This window comes from Diplotaxodon limnothrissa, linkage group LG10 (assembly GCF_057381915.1).
Source record: "Diplotaxodon limnothrissa isolate DT_005_m linkage group LG10, D_limnothrissa_male_GT1.1, whole genome shotgun sequence".
NCBI lineage: Eukaryota > Metazoa > Chordata > Actinopteri > Cichliformes > Cichlidae > Diplotaxodon > Diplotaxodon limnothrissa.
This window is the reverse complement of record NC_140605.1, coordinates 19,325,936-19,347,244: the sequence shown is the minus strand read 5'-3', so window position 1 is coordinate 19,347,244 and position 21,309 is coordinate 19,325,936. Positions and strand designations below refer to the sequence as shown.

General features: G+C 43.1%; 1 protein-coding gene across 3 annotated transcripts in view; it reads left to right on the top strand.

The window, feature by feature from the left end:
* nbeaa (neurobeachin a) overlaps positions 1-21,309 on the top strand; it is a 100,892-nt gene that overhangs the window by 69,162 nt on the left and 10,421 nt on the right. For 2 of the 3 annotated variants that reach the window (XM_085363837.1, XM_085363836.1), the window contains exons 18-40: positions 474-582; positions 691-772; positions 1,029-1,152; positions 1,282-1,474; positions 2,346-3,032; positions 3,161-3,604; positions 4,303-4,520; positions 4,698-4,851; positions 5,323-5,346; positions 5,739-5,822; positions 6,527-6,707; positions 8,110-8,234; positions 8,342-8,410; positions 8,549-8,717; positions 9,026-9,411; positions 9,822-9,958; positions 12,604-12,758; positions 13,566-13,692; positions 15,405-15,524; positions 16,431-16,564; positions 17,245-17,306; positions 20,258-20,322; positions 20,786-20,894. In XM_085363837.1, coding sequence (XP_085219963.1) covers positions 474-582; positions 691-772; positions 1,029-1,152; positions 1,282-1,474; positions 2,346-3,032; positions 3,161-3,604; positions 4,303-4,520; positions 4,698-4,851; positions 5,323-5,346; positions 5,739-5,822; positions 6,527-6,707; positions 8,110-8,234; positions 8,342-8,410; positions 8,549-8,717; positions 9,026-9,411; positions 9,822-9,958; positions 12,604-12,758; positions 13,566-13,692; positions 15,405-15,524; positions 16,431-16,564; positions 17,245-17,306; positions 20,258-20,322; positions 20,786-20,894 — 3,958 coding nt within the window. The remainder of the gene's footprint in view (positions 1-473; positions 583-690; positions 773-1,028; positions 1,153-1,281; positions 1,475-2,345; positions 3,033-3,160; positions 3,605-4,302; positions 4,521-4,697; positions 4,852-5,322; positions 5,347-5,738; positions 5,823-6,526; positions 6,708-8,109; positions 8,235-8,341; positions 8,411-8,548; positions 8,718-9,025; positions 9,412-9,821; positions 9,959-12,603; positions 12,759-13,565; positions 13,693-15,404; positions 15,525-16,430; positions 16,565-17,244; positions 17,307-20,257; positions 20,323-20,785; positions 20,895-21,309) is intronic. The other variant, XM_085363838.1, reaches the window with a different exon arrangement.

The window sequence follows — 21,309 nt, the reverse complement described above, 5'->3', positions numbered from 1 at the left end:
CATTTAAAACGGCACAATAGTAGCTAAAGTGACTCATTATTTTGACTGTATATGCGCGTGTGATTAAATCCTCCAAAGGCTTTGGTCAGGAATATGAAGGCGCTTCAAGCATTATTCATTTAATTCAATTGTAAAATACTCAGAAGTTATTCATCCCTGATTCCTGAGCCTCTCAAGTTTAAACCCTCTTATAAGCACAATTTTTACCCACCGGCAAGGTAACTAATAAAAGTTAATCATTCACAGCCATATGAGCATTGCCCCGCTGCCTCCTATGGTGTCGTCGTATTGTTAATGCCTCTTGTTAATTTCTCTTGTTGGTATTCAATTCGTATCCTCTCTGGTCCCATCATCGCTGACAGGGCCACATGGTGCCACCTGCCAATATCAGACCGTCACCCGGTCAGTGACAATCAGTGTCAGTTTCAACTGTCATAAAGCCTTTACAAATGTGTGTGTTTGTTTCCCTGCAGGAGAAAGGTTGAGATCATGCACACACACAGCCTATTCACGCTGCTGGGAGAGAGGCTGATGATGCACACCAACACCGTCTCTATCACCACCTACAATACTCTGTACGAGGTAGGTGAATGTCAGTAAATATTACAATGGATCAAGCCATCGGATCTGAGTTGTTGGGATCTGTGTGTTTATAATTTAATGACTACTGTCAATCTTCTAACCGTGCAGATTCTGACTGAGCAGGTCTGCACTCAGGTTGTTCACAAACCACACCCAGACCCCGACTCCACTGTCAAGATCCAGAATCCCAGTAAGTGCATAAGCACTTCACCTCGCATCTGTGTCTCTCTGCGGTCTTTGGTCTGCCAGTAATGGAGTGTTTTGTTTGTTTTGCCTTTTCTTAATGCGAGTAAACAAACAACAAAGCGTAAATTGAGAAGCTGACACTGCTGCCATCTTCCACTTCTTGATCTCATTCCAAATGCTTTAAAAGTATTTGCTTCTCCTTCTCTCTCATCTTGTTCTTCTCTTCCCTTTACTTGGTTTTCTTTTTACCTCACACCCAGTGATTCTGAAAGTGGTGGCCACCTTGCTGAAGAACTCCAGTCCCGGTGTGGAGCTGATGGAAGTCAGGAGACTTTTTCTTTCTGACATGATAAAACTCTTCAGTAACAGCCGCGAGAATCGCCGGTAAAAAGCACACAAATCACTGTACCTGCACTTATCCAACCGTGTTCATTAGCTCCTCACTGTGGCTTTTATTTTGAAATCAAACTCATGCTACAGCTCATCTCACATGCTGCCTGTTTTGTGCACCAGCTGCTTGCTGCAGTGCTCCGTGTGGCAGGACTGGATGTTCTCCCTCGGATACATCAACCCCAAGAACCCAGAAGAGCAGAAAATAACCGAGATGGTGTACAACATATTTAGGATCCTTCTCTACCATGCCATCAAATACGAATGGGGAGGATGGAGGGTCTGGGTGGACACCCTTTCAATAGCACACTCCAAGGTAAGAGTGGGAAATGCACAATTCAATAACAGTTCCCAGTAGTCTTATTTCGTTTAGTACAAGTATAGCTTGTTATTTCGATTATGTTATTTCTGCTGTATTTTAGATTTGGTGGTATGTCTCTGTCCTGGGACTTCCAAAGCCTTCCATGTACATACATGAATGCCAAAGATGGCGAGATTGGCAATAAGACCGAGCAAGAGCAGTGAAGGTGTCAATAAAAGCAAACGTGACATTAGTAAAAATCAGAAATGGCAAATAAAAAGGAGGAGCTGTAGTAGAGGGGAGTGCAAAGTGGCTTGCAGATCGGTAACAACTGCAAGCGAGCTAATGGGAGATTGTCCAATAGGAGCCTTAGATAGGGCTTAAGCTCATGTGGGCTGCCACTGATGACAGCTGTTGTGCAGCACTGCTGGTTGAGCTTGACTTTCTTGTCTGCTGTTTGGCTACAAATGAGCAGATATTAATGGGGATTTTCCAGGTGCTGATATTCTGATTCAAGCTGCTTATAAGCTGTACAGAAACCTGGTGATTTGTGCAATTTGACCACTGTTATGTGTTGTTTCAACATCTTCCAGGGCCAGAATGACCCAGCATTGAGACACTTTCAGAAACTGATCACCTCTCTTTTCACTGTTCAGTGACAGAACTTTAACTCGCCCTTTTTTCTCATCTCGGGGTAAAAGTGAAGGGGCATTATGGGTAATGGTCTAATGGCCCCGGAAGGCTAGTGTCCCAGTTTTCTGCACTTTGGTGTAAATGATCTATGAGTCTCCTTTGGACTACCGTGTGGCTATTGATGTGAAGATTCACTTTTGTTAGTGCTTGTGTGCCGATAACATTACCAGTTATAATCTACCATCTGTCACAGGTGACCTATGAAGCCCATAAGGAGTATTTGGCGAAGATGTATGAGGAGTACCAGCGACAGGAGGAGGAAAACATGAAGAAGGGAAAGAAAGGCTCAGTTTCCACCATCTCCGGCCTCTCTGCCACACCTGCGCCTGTCGTCAATGGCAACTTGGAGATCGATGACAACTCCCAGACGCAGACACCTGAGAGTGAGGCGGAGTACAGCGAGGGGGCCGGCGCAGACTCACGCAACCTCCTCGCAGAAGGCGCGGTGAAGAGACCTAACGGAGAAGCACTTACACCTGGGGAGCAAAGTGCAGGTCCAGGCGTGAGAGTGGAGGTCCATGACCTTCTGGTAGACATTAAAGCAGAGAAAGTAGAAGCCACGGAAGTAAAGCTGGATGACCTGGACCTCTCTCCTGAAGGTCTTGGTGGAAGTGTAGGTGGAGGAGGTGGGGGAGGAATGGAAAATGGACCTCTGGTTGAGGTAGATTCTCTCTTGGACAGTGCTTATTGCAGTGTGGTTCAGAACCTAAATGGGAATCTGGCGCCTAAAGATGACACATCTGGTTCGGGGGTTGGAATGGGGACAAACCTCGGGCTTTCAGGAGTCAGCCTGGATGATGATGGGAACATGGGTCCCCTCATCACATTGGCGGATGAGAAAGACAGTGTCCCGAGCAACAACGGATTTCTCTTCAGTAAGGTAGGATTAGTATTACTGTGCTGCCTAATCCTTCTTAGTCCTTTTTACTCTCCCAAATAATGTTTCTAAGTTTTCCTCAAACCTGAAGCTGTACTGTTTTCCCATTTTTCCCCATTCATTCCTTCCAGGTTGATGAGAAGTTGCTTCCAGCTTTGGCAGCCACAGACCCCCTTGTACTGCCCAGTCCAGATCAGCCCACTCCATCCGGCCCAGCCCCAGCTCACTCCACCACCAGCGCTAGTGATGACCTCAGCCTGCTGGCCCACATGACCAGCTGCGGCTCTGATTTAACACAAACCCAAAGCCACACTACCGGGGAACTTCCAGAGGATGGGCCCTTCAAAATCCAAAGCCCTCTTGCTGACATCAGCTCAATTGCTGAGGCTGAGAGCCAGACCCAGGGAACCTCTAGACCAGATTTCCCAGAGGGAGAGGGCACAGCCGGTGCAGACGGAGAGACTGCAGGGCTTAAGACTGGAGGAGATACAGCCAGCACCACCTCTGACACAGAGAGGTCAGATGATGGGAAAGACAAGGACACAAAGAAGATCCAAACTACTGCAACCACTCAGGTGTGTTTAAGTGTGTTCAGCTGGTTAAGAGGGAGCTCCTCACATGTTGTGTACACACTGGTCAGCAAATAAACTAAGTAACTCTGCCATGAGGTGTTATCCTGCACATATGAGTGATTTTTTTTATTTCCTTCGCTGCATTTATCAAAATGTTAAAAAAAATTATAATGTGAATGCATTAAAATAAAAATAGAAAAAAGTGTGTAATCATCCTTATAAATCACATTAATACCTATTGTCTTTCATCTAATACCTCATGACTTTCAAGTGGCTGCAGTGCCTCATTATGCTACCCTTGCTTGTTGGAATTTTGGGTAATAAAATCACAGAAAGCTGGGGAAAGTGCTTTTTCACCTCCCCCACTGAGATTTATCCTCTCAGTTTAAGGACTGAACAAGTGAGCCACTGGTCACAAGCCTGCCTCTCTACCCTGTCCAATGTGATTTGTGTTGTGATTAAAATAAACAGTTCAGCAGCAGTCCTGTTTTCCCGGCCAAAAAGCTGAGAAGCTGCCCACACACGAGCTAAGTTTCAGCAACCGATCAGTGAATGCACAATGAGAGTCTTCTGTGTTTTTTGGGGGGCTTTTTTCCTGTGGTTTTGACACCTTAAATGAAATTGAATTTCATCGATGCGTGTATGCCAAGTCTTATATTAGACCAAATGAGCTTCACTTGCTTATTCAACAACTGTTACAGGCCCTCCACGGTCGCACTGCAGCCCAGTTGGAGAGGGACCTACGCGTTGATTTGGGTTTCAGGGGTATGCCCATGACGGAGGAGCAGCGGCGTCAGTTCAGCCCAGGCCCGCGTACGACCATGTTCCGAATCCCAGAATTCAAATGGTCTCCAATGCACCAGAGGTTGCTCACTGACCTGCTGTTTGCCCTGGAGACAGATGTGCATGTGTGGAGGAGGTGAGTTCGATGCTGTGTTCGCCAGGTGTGTGTTAGTTGACCATTTTTAGTCATTTTACGCCTCGTTTTAAATAAACTGATTATGCTAAAGATCTGATTCATGTGACAGCTATATTGTGTTTTCCTGTTAGAAACTATGTCTTACTTTCAAACGGTTTGCATTTTATTCTCTTCCAGCCACTCCACGAAGTCTGTGATGGACTTTGTGAACAGCAATGAAAACATCATCTTCGTCCACAACACGATCCACCTCATTTCTCAGATGGTGGACAACATCATCATTGCCTGTGGAGGCATTCTGCCTCTCCTGTCTGCTGCCACCTCCCCTTCCGTAAGTGGCTCTTCTGCACCCCTCTGTGGTAGGAGGGAAAACTGCAGGTCGACAGCTCTTTCACAGGCCTGTTACTGGAGCGTTAAAGCCCACACAGACTTTTTTTTTTTTTTTTTTTTTTTTTTGTATGTGTGTGTGGTTTTTTTAGTTCCCCTTGCAGCACAGATCTTGTGTGCCTTGATAGGGCTATTTCCCTGAATTAATCTAGAAAATCACAGTAGACAAAATAAAATAAAAAAAAGACTTGTAAACGAATTTAACTCCCAATTAAACCAGTATGTGCAACTGTCAACCTAACCCTTCTTAACAATATTTAGTTCTAATCCCTTCAATTAACCGTTTTCGTTAGCTTGATAGCCTATTGTTTTAAGCGTTTTTGCATTTTAACCTTTCTTTTCCTCTCTGTGTTACATGTGTTTTGTGTATTTTCTTGTCTTTTTTTCTCTGTTTTTGTCTGTTTTGCATGTGCAGAATTCTAAGAGTAGTGCCAACACTGTAAGTTTGCAGTTTCTTCCTCTTTTTCTATTCTACTAATACTTAGCTCTGGTTTATTAACCATTGTGACTGACACTAACCCTTGCTTGTCTGACATCCATAGTGTTTCTGCGTGTTGTGCTCCTCTGCTGCTTACCTTATATTGTCTAAATCTATTGATTTCTTAGTCTCTGTTCATAAAGATTAAGTATGTCAACCCAGTTAGAATACTATGTGAATATATAGGGGGTGAAAAAGCCTAAAAAGCCACAGCATGGATCAATAAGAAACAAAAGGGAGAAGATTATTTGGGGGGTATATAGTCTGCTTATATATTTTACGAGAGAGAGTATTTCCAAACGTCCTTGGGGGTTTCATCTGCTAAGCCTGTCCCATTTGTATCAACGCTAAAGAAGGCAGGAGGAGCCGGACCCCAGAGGGGGTCAAAGGGAGAGGAGGTGACCCCTGTTCCTGGGGGAGGAGGCGCAGGGGGAGAGGTGCGTAAAGAGCTTGAGACTCTCATCATCACCAGAAGAGCTAAGAGCACCAACCCAAGCCCTTCTGTCTTCACCTTGTGTGTCTGTTATCCCCCAAAATGTCTGTGCTCACTTGCTCTGATGAGCCACCAGATGCTTGCGCTGTCAGCTCTCCACAGCCCTGCACGTCCTGCTTACTGAAGCAGGGACACAGAAAACTACACCGCTTGGTTTTGACCCCTGCAATGCTGCCTTCAGATTTTCAATGTAGTCGCACCACAGTTTGATAAATCAAGGGGCCCATAAGATATTCAAGGCTAGCCCAAGTGTGTCCACACTACTGCTGTTAATGCTAAAAACCCACACTGTCTTTGCCACAACCCCACTGTCACCATGATATGTGTGTCACCAGGCTGTACTTTGTGTTTTGTAGAACACCTCATGTTGCCAAACGTCATCATTATAAGTATGTTTTTCACTAAACCAGCATGACACTCAAGGTTGCCTTCCGTGTTTGTTGTGCAACAGCCAGCCGTGACCGTTTTGGTCCTGCTCATTGCAAGGCGCGACTGCATAGGTTTTTTCTGTTGTTTGTTAAAATAATAAGATAACTCAGGATTTCTTCATCCCTCCTAACTTCTGAGAGCATCCAGTGCGTTGTGTTTAAGTGCCAGTTTTTCACTGAATAACTGGCGAGCACGTGTTGTGTTTTCCCTCTTTCGCAGACGGAGTTGGAGAACATCGAGGCGACGCAGGGGATGTCTTCAGAGACGGCCGTCACTTTCCTCTCTCGTCTCATGGCCATGGTGGACGTGCTGGTGTTTGCCAGCTCCCTCAACTTCAGTGAGATTGAAGCGGAGAAGAACATGTCGTCAGGAGGACTGATGAGGCAGTGCCTCCGCCTCGGTGCGTCCGAGTTGAATCTCTTCAGTGTTTATAAAATGTTTAGATGAGCTGATTCTTAGTCGAGACCAGCAGTTCTCAACTACGAGGGCCGCAGGAAGAAGTGCAGGAGGAGCATGGGTGACCAGGTCAAGCTAAATTATAAGGCAGCTGTTGTGTTTTGGCAACTATCAGCTTCTGAAGGCTCGTGCAAAAAAACAAACTGCTTCATGGCCTTGTTGCATATGACTGGAACTGAAAGTTACTTATGTCAGCATTAAGATTACTGAACAGTTTTCAAATTAAATGTGTAGTTTTAAAGTTAAACATATGAAAATATGCCAGTTTTTATTTCCCTGAGGTTTAAAATGCTTTTTTGTTTATCGCTATTGGAATAAGTATTTTTAAATTATACAGATATACTGTAGATAAGTCCATCCATTTTTATCTGCTTAGCCAATTCAGGTTTTGGGGAATTGGAGGCACCTTGGGTAGAGAGCTTAGAGAAAGAGAGGGACAACCACTGGAGATTTGAAAATAAAAAAACAAATTCATTTTTTGCTAATTGGCAAAATAACCGCAACAAGCTTTCATTCCAAAATAATTGTTGATTCCCTTTACACCATGTTGGAGGCAGTCCTGGCTAACTCTTGCTAATAATTGGCTGTCTCTGTTGTGGACCACCTTTTTATCATTTAGCAGCTTGTGACAAATCCCAGGTCTCAATCCCAGATGACCCCCATTTTTCACAAGCTGGCTCAAGCTGACTAACAAGGAATCCATGCAAGAGGTTTATGTAAATAAAACATTCATTAGAGAGAAAACAAACATGAACTTGAGTGGAAAACCCAGGTGAGCTGCTTTAGCCGGTGAAAGCAGGCCACGACCGCCTCAGTAGGAGGTTCATCACAGGGTGCTTCCAGTGGATCCAGATTACTTATATTTAATCTCTGAGTCTTTCTGTCGCTGTACCTTTCTAAGGAGGAAAGATGGAAGGCAGTTCCTCAGTTTGAGAGCTCCAGTGATTGGTTAATTAGCTGATTATTGACTTGTTCAGTGTTTTATAATCAAGTGGTTTTTCTCACAGAAATATTTGATTGCTGGCAGAGCACATCAGTTTACTTAATTTCTTAGATTATTGTAAGTGGAGTATTTCTAGGATGACCTTACATTTCTGCTACACCATATTGTAATGTCATTTCTGATGTAGGGCAGAGAAATGATCACATCACAAAATAAAAATCGTTCTTTGTTTGTAATGTATGGGTGCATGTATGTGTGCTTTAAATAAATGCTTATACACGCTGCAGTCATGACATGCATGACTTCAGGACATCCCCTGTTTGTTTTTTCTTGAAATGTAAAAGCCGACTCCATTACACTATACTTACCTGTTTTTTTTCCTCTACCTCTCTGTCTCGTTCAGTATGTTGTGTGGCGGTTAGGAACTGCCTGGAGTGCAGGCAGAGACAGAGAGATCGGAGTTGCAAGTCCTCCTTAACCAGCAGCAAGTCACAGGACAGCCTCCACAGTGCCTCCACCGCCAGCAAGGTAGCACACGCATGAATCGAGGACGCATTCAGCAACACCTAAAACTGTCACAGAAACATGCATATGTATGACACGCCACCTTTTGATATCCTGTCTTCCATATTTAGCAGGATCCAGACAGACTTCTCCAGGATGTAGACATTAATCGTCTCCGAGCTGTGGTTTTCAGAGATGTGGTAAGCGTGCGGGTGTATTTTTGGTATATACAGTATTCGTCTGGTTATAGATACAGGAAGCAAAAAAAAAAAAAAAAAGAAGATGCCTGAGTGTTTCTCTGCTGAATAACTTTGTGTGCGTGTGTTGTTTTGCTGCAGGATGACAGTAAGCAGGCTCAGTTTCTGGCGCTGGCAGTTGTTTACTTTATCTCAGTTCTCATGGTTTCGAAGTACCGGGACATTTTGGAACCCCAGCGAGAGATTGGCAGATCTACCAGCTTATCTGGGAGAAGCATCCGCCACGAGATTAACTCTCCAACCAGTACAGGTGACCTTTGTTTTTCTTTTGCTCCATCATCCTCCACATGCAAGCATGATTTTGGATGTTTGCATTGTTTGACCAAACAATGATACTGATAAGAAGAATCAATATGACACCAATAAAATAAAAAAAAGAGAAAATAAGGGTGTTACTTGAAAAAATGCTTTAAAGCATTAGTCTTTTTTTTCAGTTGAACATCAAAGGTCAGTATGTTGTGGAATTTCTTGATAATCCAATCTGCACTGAGAAAATATACTTCTTTAATTGTATCAGTGTTTATCCATAAAAAAAAAATTTCTTCCAAATTTCTCCAGAACATCCATCCACAGCCTTCCCCGACCGCGACAAACAGACCCCCACCCCTGTGGATGACTCCCCTCGTGCCGGCCTTCCACACACAGACTCGGGCATTGGAGAAGAGGGCCATGTGAGCGGATCGCTAAACGGTTCGGAGATGGGTCTTGGACTCGGGCTGGGCCTGGTGGGGAGAGAGACGGATAAAGATAGAGACAGAGACATCGGAGGAGGAAGTGGGGGAGGAGGCACAGATCTGTTATGCAGTCTGTCATCTGATGTTAGAAGGTCACAGGAGAGCCTTTTGGATTCTCCCCATAACCCCGGCTCCACCCCCAACGCTAGTCAAGCCCCGCCTTCGTCCATCTCCAGCATCAGTCAAACAAACAAAGGCATCAATGTCAAGGTGGGCGTGTGATTCCAGCATCCACATGAGCCTAATTCTGAGAAAACAATAGTCAGCACATATCTTTAGATCTCTCAGTTGTAGTTTCTTTAAATATTTGAAAATCACTGTGTTTTATTTTAACTAATAGAAATCTGGTTTAATGCAGTCCAAATGTATGTATCCATTTATGTTTACCCTATACTGTAGAGGTCACGTGAATTTTCTATTACTTTTATCGCCTGTATTTGTAGCTGGTTGATTACCTGAGCTTAGATGCTCCTTTCAGTGAGCTTATGTGTGATTAGAACATACTCACTTTTCCATGTTAGATAAAAGAACAAAATAAAACCACCATTCAAAGCAAAATTTAGTGATACGCCTCATAAGTATCGTGTTCTGTCTCTCGTTCGCTGCTCTCGGGAATGCAGGAAATCCTGAAGAGCCTGGTGGCAGCTCCCGTTGATGGAGGGGACTTGGGACAGGAGTCTGGGCCAACTCCCTATCACCCAGACCCTGCCTTGAAGACGCACCCCATGCTGCCCATGCAGTTCCACTCCTTCGACAGGTCAGTCCCAGTTTTTGGACCTACGTGGGGCGTAAAACAAGCAGAGGTATTAGCTTCGGTGCAGCCTGACACATCCATCAGTTAAACGATTTTGGGTACAGAGACTACATTGTTTAGTGTAGTGCTGTTTGTCAAGTTGCTTTGTACCAGTTTTAGAAAACCGTGGGTGCAGAAACCGATCGTTGCCTCATATGTGGATAATTCTCACTTTGAACAAAGTTCTTTTGATGGTAACATTTACAAATACACACATTGTGCTCCCCTGCCAGCAGTCTGTGATATGTTTTGTTTGATGGTGACTACAATGGCACAAAGACAAGAAAGGCAAATGCAGCTGAGTGGTTTGAGTAAAATGGATGCATTAGTTTGAAAATTCAGTTTTAAAAAAAAAAACCCCAGTAATGTTAATTTTTGTTTATCAGCAGTGATAGCAGGATAGTTTGGATTTTAGATTTAGATACTTGGACACGATGGGGGATGATAAGTTTAAAAAAAGGTTTCAGTTTTTTTGCTGACGACATGCTGATATCTCCTGTACAGAAACAGGAAACAATCACATCTGTATTATTAGTAGTTTTGAAATGCGTGCTCGCCCTTTCAGTTTTGACTGCTATGTTGACATTTTTGGAAGATTAATCAGATCTCCCTCTGTATCTCTGCACAAAAGAAAGACCTGCACTTGTTTTAAAAAAAGAAAAAGCATGTTCGCAATAGTTTTACCTACTTTGACATTTAAAATAGTCTCTAATATTCAGAATCAGAATCAGAATCAGAATGGGTTTATTGCCAGATGTTGAGGTTTACAACATTAGGAATTTGCTGCGGTGCTTCAGTGCAAACAATAAGAATTAAAGTGCTATGTAGAAAGAAAGAAAGATATGTGCATGAGATATACATGAGAATAAGAATTAAGAGTGCTACGTAGAAGGATATATACATGAGTGCAGGTGGTGATCAGTGCCAGACATGAGATGATGCAGTGACACAGCGTAGGGTCATGTGTGAGTGGCGGGGACAGTCATGTGGTTATTGTTCATGTGTCCAACAGCAGAGGGGAAGAAACTGTTCTTGTGGCGAGAGGTTCTGGTGCGAATGGACCGGAGCCTCCTGCCTGAGGGGAGCAGGTCAAACAGACTGTGTCCAGGGTGAGAAGGGTCAGCTGAGATCCGGGCTGCACGCCGCAGTGTCCTGGAGGTGTACAGGTCCTGCAGAGATGGGAGTCTGCAGCCAATCACCTTCTCAGCAGAGCGCACAACACGCTGCAGTCTCTGTTTGTCCCATTGCTGCTAAGCTCCCAGTAGTCTCTACATCTGAAAAATAAATGTCCTTGTTGCTCCCTGATTTTTGTCAGCTGTTATGAATAAAAAGCAGAAATTACTCTTTGAGAGGATGTCTCGATATCTTTGGGGACATTACTGGGCCCTGAAATTCACTGGTACTAAAAGGAATGTGAAAAAAATGTAACGATGATGATTCATAGGTAGAAAAATTGAGTTTGCTAAAAGAAAGTTTTCTGTTTCTTAGGTCAATTAATACATTAATTAAATTAAGAAACCGTAGTTTCTACATTGAAAGACCCCTCCCTGAGCCTGCTTATGCTGGAGGTTTCTTCCTGTTAAAAGGGAGTTTTTCCTTCCCACTGTCCCCAAAGTGCTTGCTAATAGGGATCATATGATTGTTGGGTTTTTTTCTCTGTATGTATTATTATAGGGCATGGATGAGCAACTCCAGGTCTCGAGGGCCGGTGTCCTGCAGGTTTTAGATCCTTGATCCAACACAGCACTCGAGGCCTGGAGTTGTCTACCCACGTTGTAGGGTCTGCCTTACGATATGAAAGCACCTTGAAGCGACTGTTGCTGTGATTTGGCGCTATATAAATACAACTGAATTGAATTGATGTTTGCACATCTGTCTGAAGAAGAACTTACCCCTTGAAAGCCTAATAGGAAGAAGTTAGTGAGGGTGGTCTACCCTTGGAAAAACTCAGAAACTATTCTAACTTTATTGATATATACTGAGGTGTCAAAACTCATCATTAGTGTTACAAAGGACGTTTTCAAATGTCATCTTCGTGGGGAAAAGAGTTTATTCTATTCTATTTTATTTATTTGGTGCTGTAGCATACAGTAAAACCCAGTGATTTGACAGTCTGACCATGCACTAGGCGACAGTGGGGAGGAAGAACTCCCGTTCAACAGCAAGAGACCTCCAACAGAACCGGGCTTAGTGAAGGACAGCCATCTGACATGACTGGTTGGGGTTTAGGACGGAGACAAAACAGAAAAGAGGATCATAGAGAAATGGCAAACAGCAAATGGGATGCACCACATCGCATGCAGTGGTCGTATATGCATATATGGAGAATTCAGAGGGTAGTGGACGTGAAACACTCAGAGCGTCATGGGATGTCCCTCAACAGTCTGAGCTTATACTGTAGAAGCTTAACTTAGGGATGATTCAGGGTCACCTGACCTACAGGGTTTATTAGAAAGCATAGTTTTAAGATAAGTCTTGAAAATGGAGAAGGTGTATGTCTCCTGAACTATCTCTCACTGTACTTTTACAATAAGCCTATTTCAAGGTCTAGACGTAACAAATACATGGATACATGTTTGCCTGATGCCTTTATGTCTCGTCTTTCACAGGAGTGTCGTGGTTCCAGTCAAAAAGCCTCCACCCGGCAGCCTGTCAGTCAACACTGTGGGCACGCCCACCACTAGCGGAGGAGCCTCAGCTGGCAGCACACCCAACATTTTTGCTGCTGCAACAGCAACACCCAAGAGCATGATCAACACTACAGGTGGGAGAGAACACACAGCTGTAGCGCACACTTAACCCACCCATGTCTTTTTGAACCTACTCGTGTAATTTCGACGTGCATATATTCGATATTTTACTCATAAAGACTTTTGCCCAGTTGGTAGTGTGTGTGCTAAAGGAGATAGAGCACATAGAGAACTGCAGCATGACAAAGGTGTTTGTGTAAAAGGCCTCAAGCAGCTCAGAAACCGCTCAATCAAGCAGGGTTGAATTTCTTCTTTTGTTACAAAAAGTCTTTGAAGCTTCATGCTTTTGTCCTTTAACAGGCAGAGCAAACTGAACCAGCAGATCCTTTCAGGGTTAGTTTTAGCTTGTATATGAGGGCAGATGAAGGAAGTTGCAGACTGCGCAGCAACTATAAGATACTTATCTTATGGTGGACGTTGCACATATGGCTCATACTTAATACTGAATGCAGAAAAAACAGAGAGATATTGTCTATTAGATGATCCTTGACCCAAATTTAGGATAACGACAACATCAGCAGACTTGCAGATCATCCTTTCTGAGTAGAATCATGCTCAGCAGATCCACTGCAGCAGAGTGGATTTCTATTTGAGGCTTTGTCAGCCTGTTAGACATATTGTACTTTATCATACATGCATAATGGATAAGGAAGGGATTTGTTCTCTGGAATGGATTCTGTATATTGATTGAAAAGCTTTTTTCTCAAACCGGGGCCATTACCAAAAGGACAAGCAGCAGCATGTCCAGTTCCTTTATTACTACCATTACTGTTAACTTCATACTAATCTTGGTTCTTGTTACTATTTTCCCTCCTGTCCAGGTGCCGCAGATTCGGCCTCCTCATCCTCATCTTCCTCTTCATCTTTTGTCAATGGTGCAACTAGTAAGAATCTGCCAGCGGTGCAGACAGTGGCACCAATGCCAGAAGACACCATGGAGAATATGAGGTCAGAACTCTCGCCATCATACAGCCTTTGGCCATTTCATTTCATAGGTTCAGTTCCATCCTACTTTATTTTGTCCCCCTGTCTCCGGCTTTTGTTTTTTATGTTAAATTGTCTTTTTTCCTGCCTCATTCCTGTCCCTTCATCCTCCCTAAAGATTTCTCACTTCACTTACACGTTCATTACAGGATTATAGGGTAAGATGAAGTTTTTTCTGGACTGATGTGGCTGTGGACATTTTTATTAGGCTCATGTAAGACACACCACATTTGACATGCTAAACTAATCAACCGCAAAAGACGGGTTCAGGTATCGTTCCATCAGCTAATATCAGCTAATATTAATCATCTTCTAGCCACACATATTATATGTTGTCATGCACACGCACCCCTGACACTTCTCACTTACCGTACAGTATGATGCTCATCACCTCTGATATGAAAACTTTGTATGAAAACGTCACCACTTACTAATTAAGACCGTTAATGTCTTAGGCTCAACAGTCTTTTTTTTGTATTTGTAAACATGTAAATGAACTTGTCATTAACAAAAATCTGTTTTGTCTTCAGACTTTATAGGTGTCACTAAAAAAATTATGATCATCTGCAACATGAGGTCTTTACTAATTACCAGTTAGCGTGATTAGCAGTGTTCCTTTACCATTGTAGGAGTTTGCACTGTAACATTTTTGTTGTACTCTACTTAGACATGTTAGCAGATACAGTCATGTGTAAAAGCAAGTTTTCGCAGGAATCTGTGCAGTCCTGTGAAAAAAACTAAGTACACCTTCACGGAATTAAGAAGGTAAGTCGCAGCCAGGTGCTGCTAATCGAATGCACCTGATTAATTGATCATCGCCACGTGTGAGCATCTCTATGAAAGCAGATGCTTTGGCAGTTTGCTGCTCTGGAGCATTCAGGTGTGTTTAAGCACAATGCCGCAATCTTCCCCAAGTTTACTCCAACGTCAGAATGTGCAATGCTTAGGGAAACTGCAGAAAACTCAAGAACTACATCTCAGACTCCACATAGTAACACTGCTTAGGTTTGCAAAGCTGCACAGCTGAACAAACCACAACGAGATCAAGTGGAGATGTTTAGCTGTAATGCACAGCACCATGCTTGTCAGCACGGTGGTGGAGGGGTGTAATGTTGCTTGTTTTTCAGCCAAAGAACCTGCTTTTTGGCTCCTTTTGTTATACCAAAGTATTTTAGAGTAAAACATGAGGCCATCTGTCTGTCAGATAAAGCGTGGCCCAAATTGGGTCATGCAGCAGGGCAATGATCCCGAGCACAGCAGCAAATCTACAACAGAATGGCTGAAAAAGAAAATGATCAAAGGTCAGACCTCAACCTGATTAAATGTGGTGGGCCCTCAAGAGAGCTGTGCATAAATGAATGCCTGAAATCTTCAGTGAAGTCAAGCAGTGCTGTAAAGAAGAGTGGGCCAAAATCGCCACACAGCGATGCAAGAGACTGATAAGGAAATCAGGAAATCATTACTTTGCTCTGTAAGGTGAATCGTGGGGTTTACTTTCACAGGTTTTTCACAGGACTCCATATAGTTGTGTAAAAAGTTTTTTTCACATGGCTGCACATGTTCTTCTAAAAGTGCACACACACAGGAGTGGGTGGGATGCGTGTGCATGTCTCCCTTAATCAGTGCGCATGTCTGCACGTGTGTTTTTATGTGTGTGTGTGTGGTTTGTATTGCAGTGCCTATTGTGAGGTGGCGCAGTGTGCGCTGCGCAGCGGTCAGACGCCCCCTGAGCTCAAGTCTTTTAGCTCTCTGGCTGGCTTCCAGGCAGCCCCCCGAGATGCAGGACAGTGTTTTAGGCAAGGAGATACTCGTCCTGTCCCCATGCCCCTCCCTCTGCCCCTCCTCCACCACACACCCTCTGCCACGCCCAACCACTACTAAATGTTCCCAGAATGCCATGCAAGAAAGGGCCGACTTCCTCAACAGCTTCAACAATTTTTCAGTAGCAGAGTCAACTCTGTCATTTCTGGCATGGTCATCTCCTCACACTAACCCCAAACTCCAGGCCAGACCTGAGTCGAGATGCTTGTTTTAACCTTCACCGCAGCTTTCGCAAATCATCTGGTTCTCCGAGCAGGTTAAAACAAAACCACAATTGGTAGATTAGCGACCCAGGTCTGTTTCAGAGATCGCATTACCTACAAAGCCAGGAATATAAACTTCACTGCCATCGCGGCTCCATAATTGAGTCTGCTGCTTTGTACTCTTCATGTCTCAATTTCTAAAGAATGGAAAAGCATTTAAAATGCAGCTGTACACACATAAAGACGCAGTATACCATTCAAGAGACAAGTCTGGCAGTTTTTCAGGTTCAGTTTTTATCACACTTTAACCTTCACTCATCCCACAGTGCTAAGCTGACCGGCTAACAATTATCCTTTCTAACTCATCTTTTTCCTAGTAATACTAATACAGACATACTGCTTCCATACCACACCATCGTTTTTTTCTACATTCTGTGTCCGACTTGCACTTTTTTCTGTTTCCTTCACCTGCTTTTTCTCTTCTCCTGTGTCCTGTGCCTCCCTTCCTTGTTCTCACGTGTCTCCACATATTTCTTTCATTCACATTTGTCCCTTCTCGCCTACTGTATATCCCCTGAGATTTTTCCTCAAACGCTCTTGTACCCTCATCTGTATGTTGCTCATGTTATCGGCCCGCCTATCGTTTTCATCCTTGTCTCTCGATTATCTCCGCCATAGTATCACCACAAAGCTGGAGCGTGCTTTGGAGAAGGTGGCCCCTTTGCTCAGGGAGATATTTGTGGACTTTGCTCCGTTCCTGTCCAGGACGCTGCTGGGTAGCCATGGGCAGGAGCTGCTCATAGAAGGTACAGGTGCTGTACACGGCTCCTTTTTCTCTAACTGGCGTCTCTCTGTGGAGTCTCCTCATTCACTGTCCCTCACAGTAATGTATGTGTGCGCGAGACAGAGTGAGATCGAAAAAGAGTGAGTGGAGGGTTGAGAACGAGGTGATGTGTGTGTGTGTGTGTGTGTGTGTGTGTGTGTGTGTGTGTGTGTCTTTGAACTGGCTGCTTCACCCATTCGTCAAGCAGGTAGGATTTTGCACTGTTTCTATTCAGCTAGCTAGATGTGTCAATATTTTTAGATAAGATTATGCCAGTTTTAGCGTTACGGGTGTAAGAGATTGTACTAAATGCGTTGCAGTCCTGCCTCTGCTCACCTGCTTCCTGGTGTCCCTCATCTTTTTCTCCACCGTTTGTTCTTGTCTTTTCTGTGGCATGCTTTTTTTAAACGATGATTGTGCACAGCAGCAGAAACCGCTGACACTACAGTGTCTTCTTGATGATATTTTTGTATCTTGCAGTGGTGTGTGTGTGTGTGTGTGTGTGTGTGTGTGTGTGTGTGTGTGTGTGTGTGTGTGTGTGTGTGTGTGTGTGTGTGTGTGTGTGTGTGTGTGTGTGTGTGTGCGTGCGTGCGTGCGTGCGTGCGTGCGTGCGTGTCACAGAGAATAAAAGAGAGGCTCCTGACTGTGTTGTATGTGTCTGTGCCACAGGTCTGGTCTGTATGAAGTCTAGCACGTCTGTGGTGGAGCTCGTAATGCTGCTCTGTTCTCAGGTTGGTAACTTCTCACCTCTCCTCTCTGTGTCTTGATGAAATGTCCTCACGCTTTCAATCAGTTTTGTCAAAACCTGACGTGCCTAAGTGTTTTTGAAAGGCTTTTTTTTTCGGGTGGGGGGGTTAGAGCACACCGGAAGCTTCAGAGTTATTGATCTGCCCTGTGAGGCAGGGACGACTGTGTAATAAGCGCATTGCAGATGTAATCTAATATCACAGCATAGTTTTCCCTCAATAATAATAAAATCAGGGCTAGAATTGTGACATATGCAAGGTTTAAGTTTTACATAAAAACACATTATGTCACAGACGTTACATCTTAATTCGTTTTGTCTGGCTCATTTATCCGTCTGCTATCACAGTAAGCCAGTAAGCTCAGTTTACTTCAATAAAACTCCATAAAACTCAAAGCGAGAGTGACACTTACCTTCGCAGAGCCTTTCACAAGTGGAACCTGTCACCAGCTTTTCTTTTCTTTTAAGTTGTAAAGTTTCTCAAAGCGCTCTTGTTCTTTTAGGCGTTCATTTCCATCCTCTCGCTCTCCATTTTCTTCATCTTTACCTCTATGTCATCTTCTCTCTCGCCTTTTGTCCTCTTACATCTTCAGCCGTGGTCATTTTTAAATCGGTGTTTCAGGAGCAACTGCTTTCATCTCGTACCACTCTCCACACTGCCCTTCTCTTTACCACTCCCTTTTCTTTTCCTCTCTGTTCCACTTCTGGGTGGCTGCTCGTCAGCATGTATAGTATTACCATTGGCTCCGGCCTTGTCTGCCATTAGAGACCCGGGAGAGCAAACCCTAGCCCAGAAATCGATCCTCCGGATGGGGGGATGTAACAGGAGATAGTCCCACGTGTCCTTCACAGCCTTAAGAGCCAGTGGAGCTAATGGAGGTCTGATAGTTTGAGGCTTTCAGCAGCACTCTTACCCTTCTCCACTCTCCATTCTCTCACAGACAGGAGCATTTTTACTTGTTTCTTTCATCTTTCCTTTGATCAGTGTTGCACTACTGTGCACTTTTCACACAGTCAATGGTAAATGATGAAACCGTTTATGTCCTCTGAAATAAAGCTTTTTTTTAAATTTCTTTTTTAAGCCTTTTACGTGTTGATCAGCTCGTCCAGTCAGGGTCTGATGATGTAACAGCATTTACTGTGGAAGAATGAACAAATGTTTGACCAATTAAAGGAAATCCCCGATATAACAAATGCAGATGCCTTCACACAGGTTCACTGCAGTACTGTGTATTAATAATCAAGGGTTTCTGGCATGTACTAAAAAGCCAAGAAGGCATAGTTGTTGTTGTTTTAATTAGCATCATTGAAGATAAGTGGCTTTGAAGGAGGAATCATAGTTTAAAAGGATGGCCTGGATGATTTTAGATTAGTGGAAAAAATACTTCAGTATTATTGGTTGAAAATATCAATTACCAACACATATTTTATCACTGTGATGCTGGTCATTAGGTTGATGTTTAATGAAAACAAGAAGGCCAAGAAAGCAGGACACTTGTGTTGTCATGGTTTGAGGAAATGCTGGCTGCAGATCAGTTTTGTCCTGTATTGAAACTTCTCTATCCTGATGAGAGAGATCCTTTCCAGTATATGACAGTGCCCCCATTGCATGTCACGAGAGCTCAGTGAAAGTTTGAGTATGAAGGTCACTAGATCACAACGATATTGAACGCCTATAGCAGATGAATTCTGGGAGACCAGTTTTCTCCACTTTCACTATCAAGACACCAAATGAGGGAATATCGTTTGGAATAATCATCCCTCCTGTAGAGTTCCACGCGATCAATATCGGATCAGTGAAGCTGCTCTGGCATCTGCTGTCACTGCGTTTCTGAGGTGCTTTCAGCAGGTTTCCCAGGCAGGAACTTCAACCTACTGCAGGCTAAAAGAAAAATTAAATTCAACACTCCATTAAAACATGTTTATGGGAACTGAACCGTCATGTGTTTTCTTTGTTTTTCATCAAATACAAAGATATTCAGATGTAACTCTGAATATGGTACAAATATATTATAAATTGTTAATCCTGTATATACTGATATGTAGTGTAAGCTGTAGTAGATACTACATGTGTATATACTTTGCATTGCATTGCATTTGCATGCCCGTGCTATAATATTGTTTGGCCTGTCGGTGCTGGTTCCAAACTGATTTACTTGATAAACTTGAGAAATGTTTAAAAATGGGGCGGTAGATGTGGTTGCTAGGCAATATAACAGCATCATAATATAGCATCCTTTCTGATCTAGCACAGGTGACTCAGAAGGGAGTACGCTAATTTAGATTCTGGCAATATAAAGAAAATGTGTTTGTGACAAAATTATATGATACATTTTATAAGATTTCACAGGTGCATAAATTGATTATTTTAGCTTGTTGCTAGGCAACATGATGACGCCATAGTGTCTGATATGGATAAGAACCATCGGGGCACCAAGATGTACCTGCATGCCAAGTTTGGCTGCTCAACTCCTGATGAGCTAAGAGGAGTTTGCAAACAAACAGACACCCAAACATAGATTTTGTGTATCGTAGTAAGATTACCTGTGAGTGTTCAAGGATTACAATTTAATTCTTTAAAACAAAGAAATGGAGAGCAGAAGTAGAAGGCAGCATAGCACAGAAACACTCAAGTAAAGTACTTGTAAATCATATGTTTTATTTCATATTTTATTGAAGTATTTGGGTAATTGTATATTGCGCCACTAGTCATTCTGATGCTCTGATCCACTTTCATGAGCCATTGTAAAACCAACAGTAAATGAATTAACATTCTTTAGTCTCCAAAATAAACTGACTACATGTTTAGAACATGAATAAAACCAGTATAAAATGACCCGTAGAGGTGTGTGCATGGCATGACCTGTTCATCATTTACCCTTTTTTACTCCCAGCTGTGGTTCATCGTACTCTTTTTGGTGTCTCTTCTACACTTAGGAGTGGCAGAACTCAATTCAGAAGAATGCTGGACTCGCTTTCATTGAGCTTATCAATGAGGGAAGGTAATCCATCACACTTAATGATTATCGCAGCACATCACTCTGTAATTCACACATTAACACTAATTCTGTATCAGTGCTTAACAACTAATGGGTGTGATAGAGCCCTAATGAGAACCTTGCCAGGATAAGTGCACAGTGCCATGTGTGACCAGCAGGAAGTCGAATCATTATTGTGCAATTACATTTACAGCTGATTTGAGCCGGTCTAATTTCAGTGCTTGCAGTTTTGCTTTTCCTTTTTACTCCAAACTACCCGAGTATCAGTGCAAACCCAACAAAGAAAGCACAAAGTGGAAAACGACAGCATTGCATTGAAAATGAAGCAGATGTTAGCTGAAATCATTAGCCATTCTTATTGCTGCACATCCCATCTTGTTGAGAATTTATGTTTTCTCTAAATAGAGATGGTTCCTTCCATTTTATTTTATTCTTTTGCTCTTTTTCCACTTACTCCCACTGCCAGACTCCTGTGCCATGCCATGAAGGATCATATTGTGCGCGTTGCGAATGAAGCGGAGTTCATCCTGAACAGACAGAGGGCTGAGGATGTACACAAACATGCTGAATTTGAGGTATAAGCACAAAATACAACTTCTGTTTGTCACTTGCTGTATGTATGCGAGCAAGAAGCCACAGAAACTGGACGATATGTATTGTTTTCAACGTTTTTAAAAAAATCAGCAGTGCAGATAAGTGAAGTCCTTTTGTTTTGTGAGGGCTTCAGGTAAATATTGTTCAGGTTTATCTGGTCCATTTTCCAGAAAGCAGGTTCAACAAACTAACTTTGAACTCTGGGTTGGACAAATTTAAGTTTTCAGCTCCAGAAATAAGGTCAGTAAACTCTGCGTTAAGAGCATGCATAAGTAATGGAGCAAAAAGCCATCATTAATGGAGCTCTGATACCAAGAGTCACCATGGCAACAAGTAAATAATAAGCAGAGCTTATTTTTATCCATTGGAATATGAGTGTGAGTCGGTGTGGGCCAT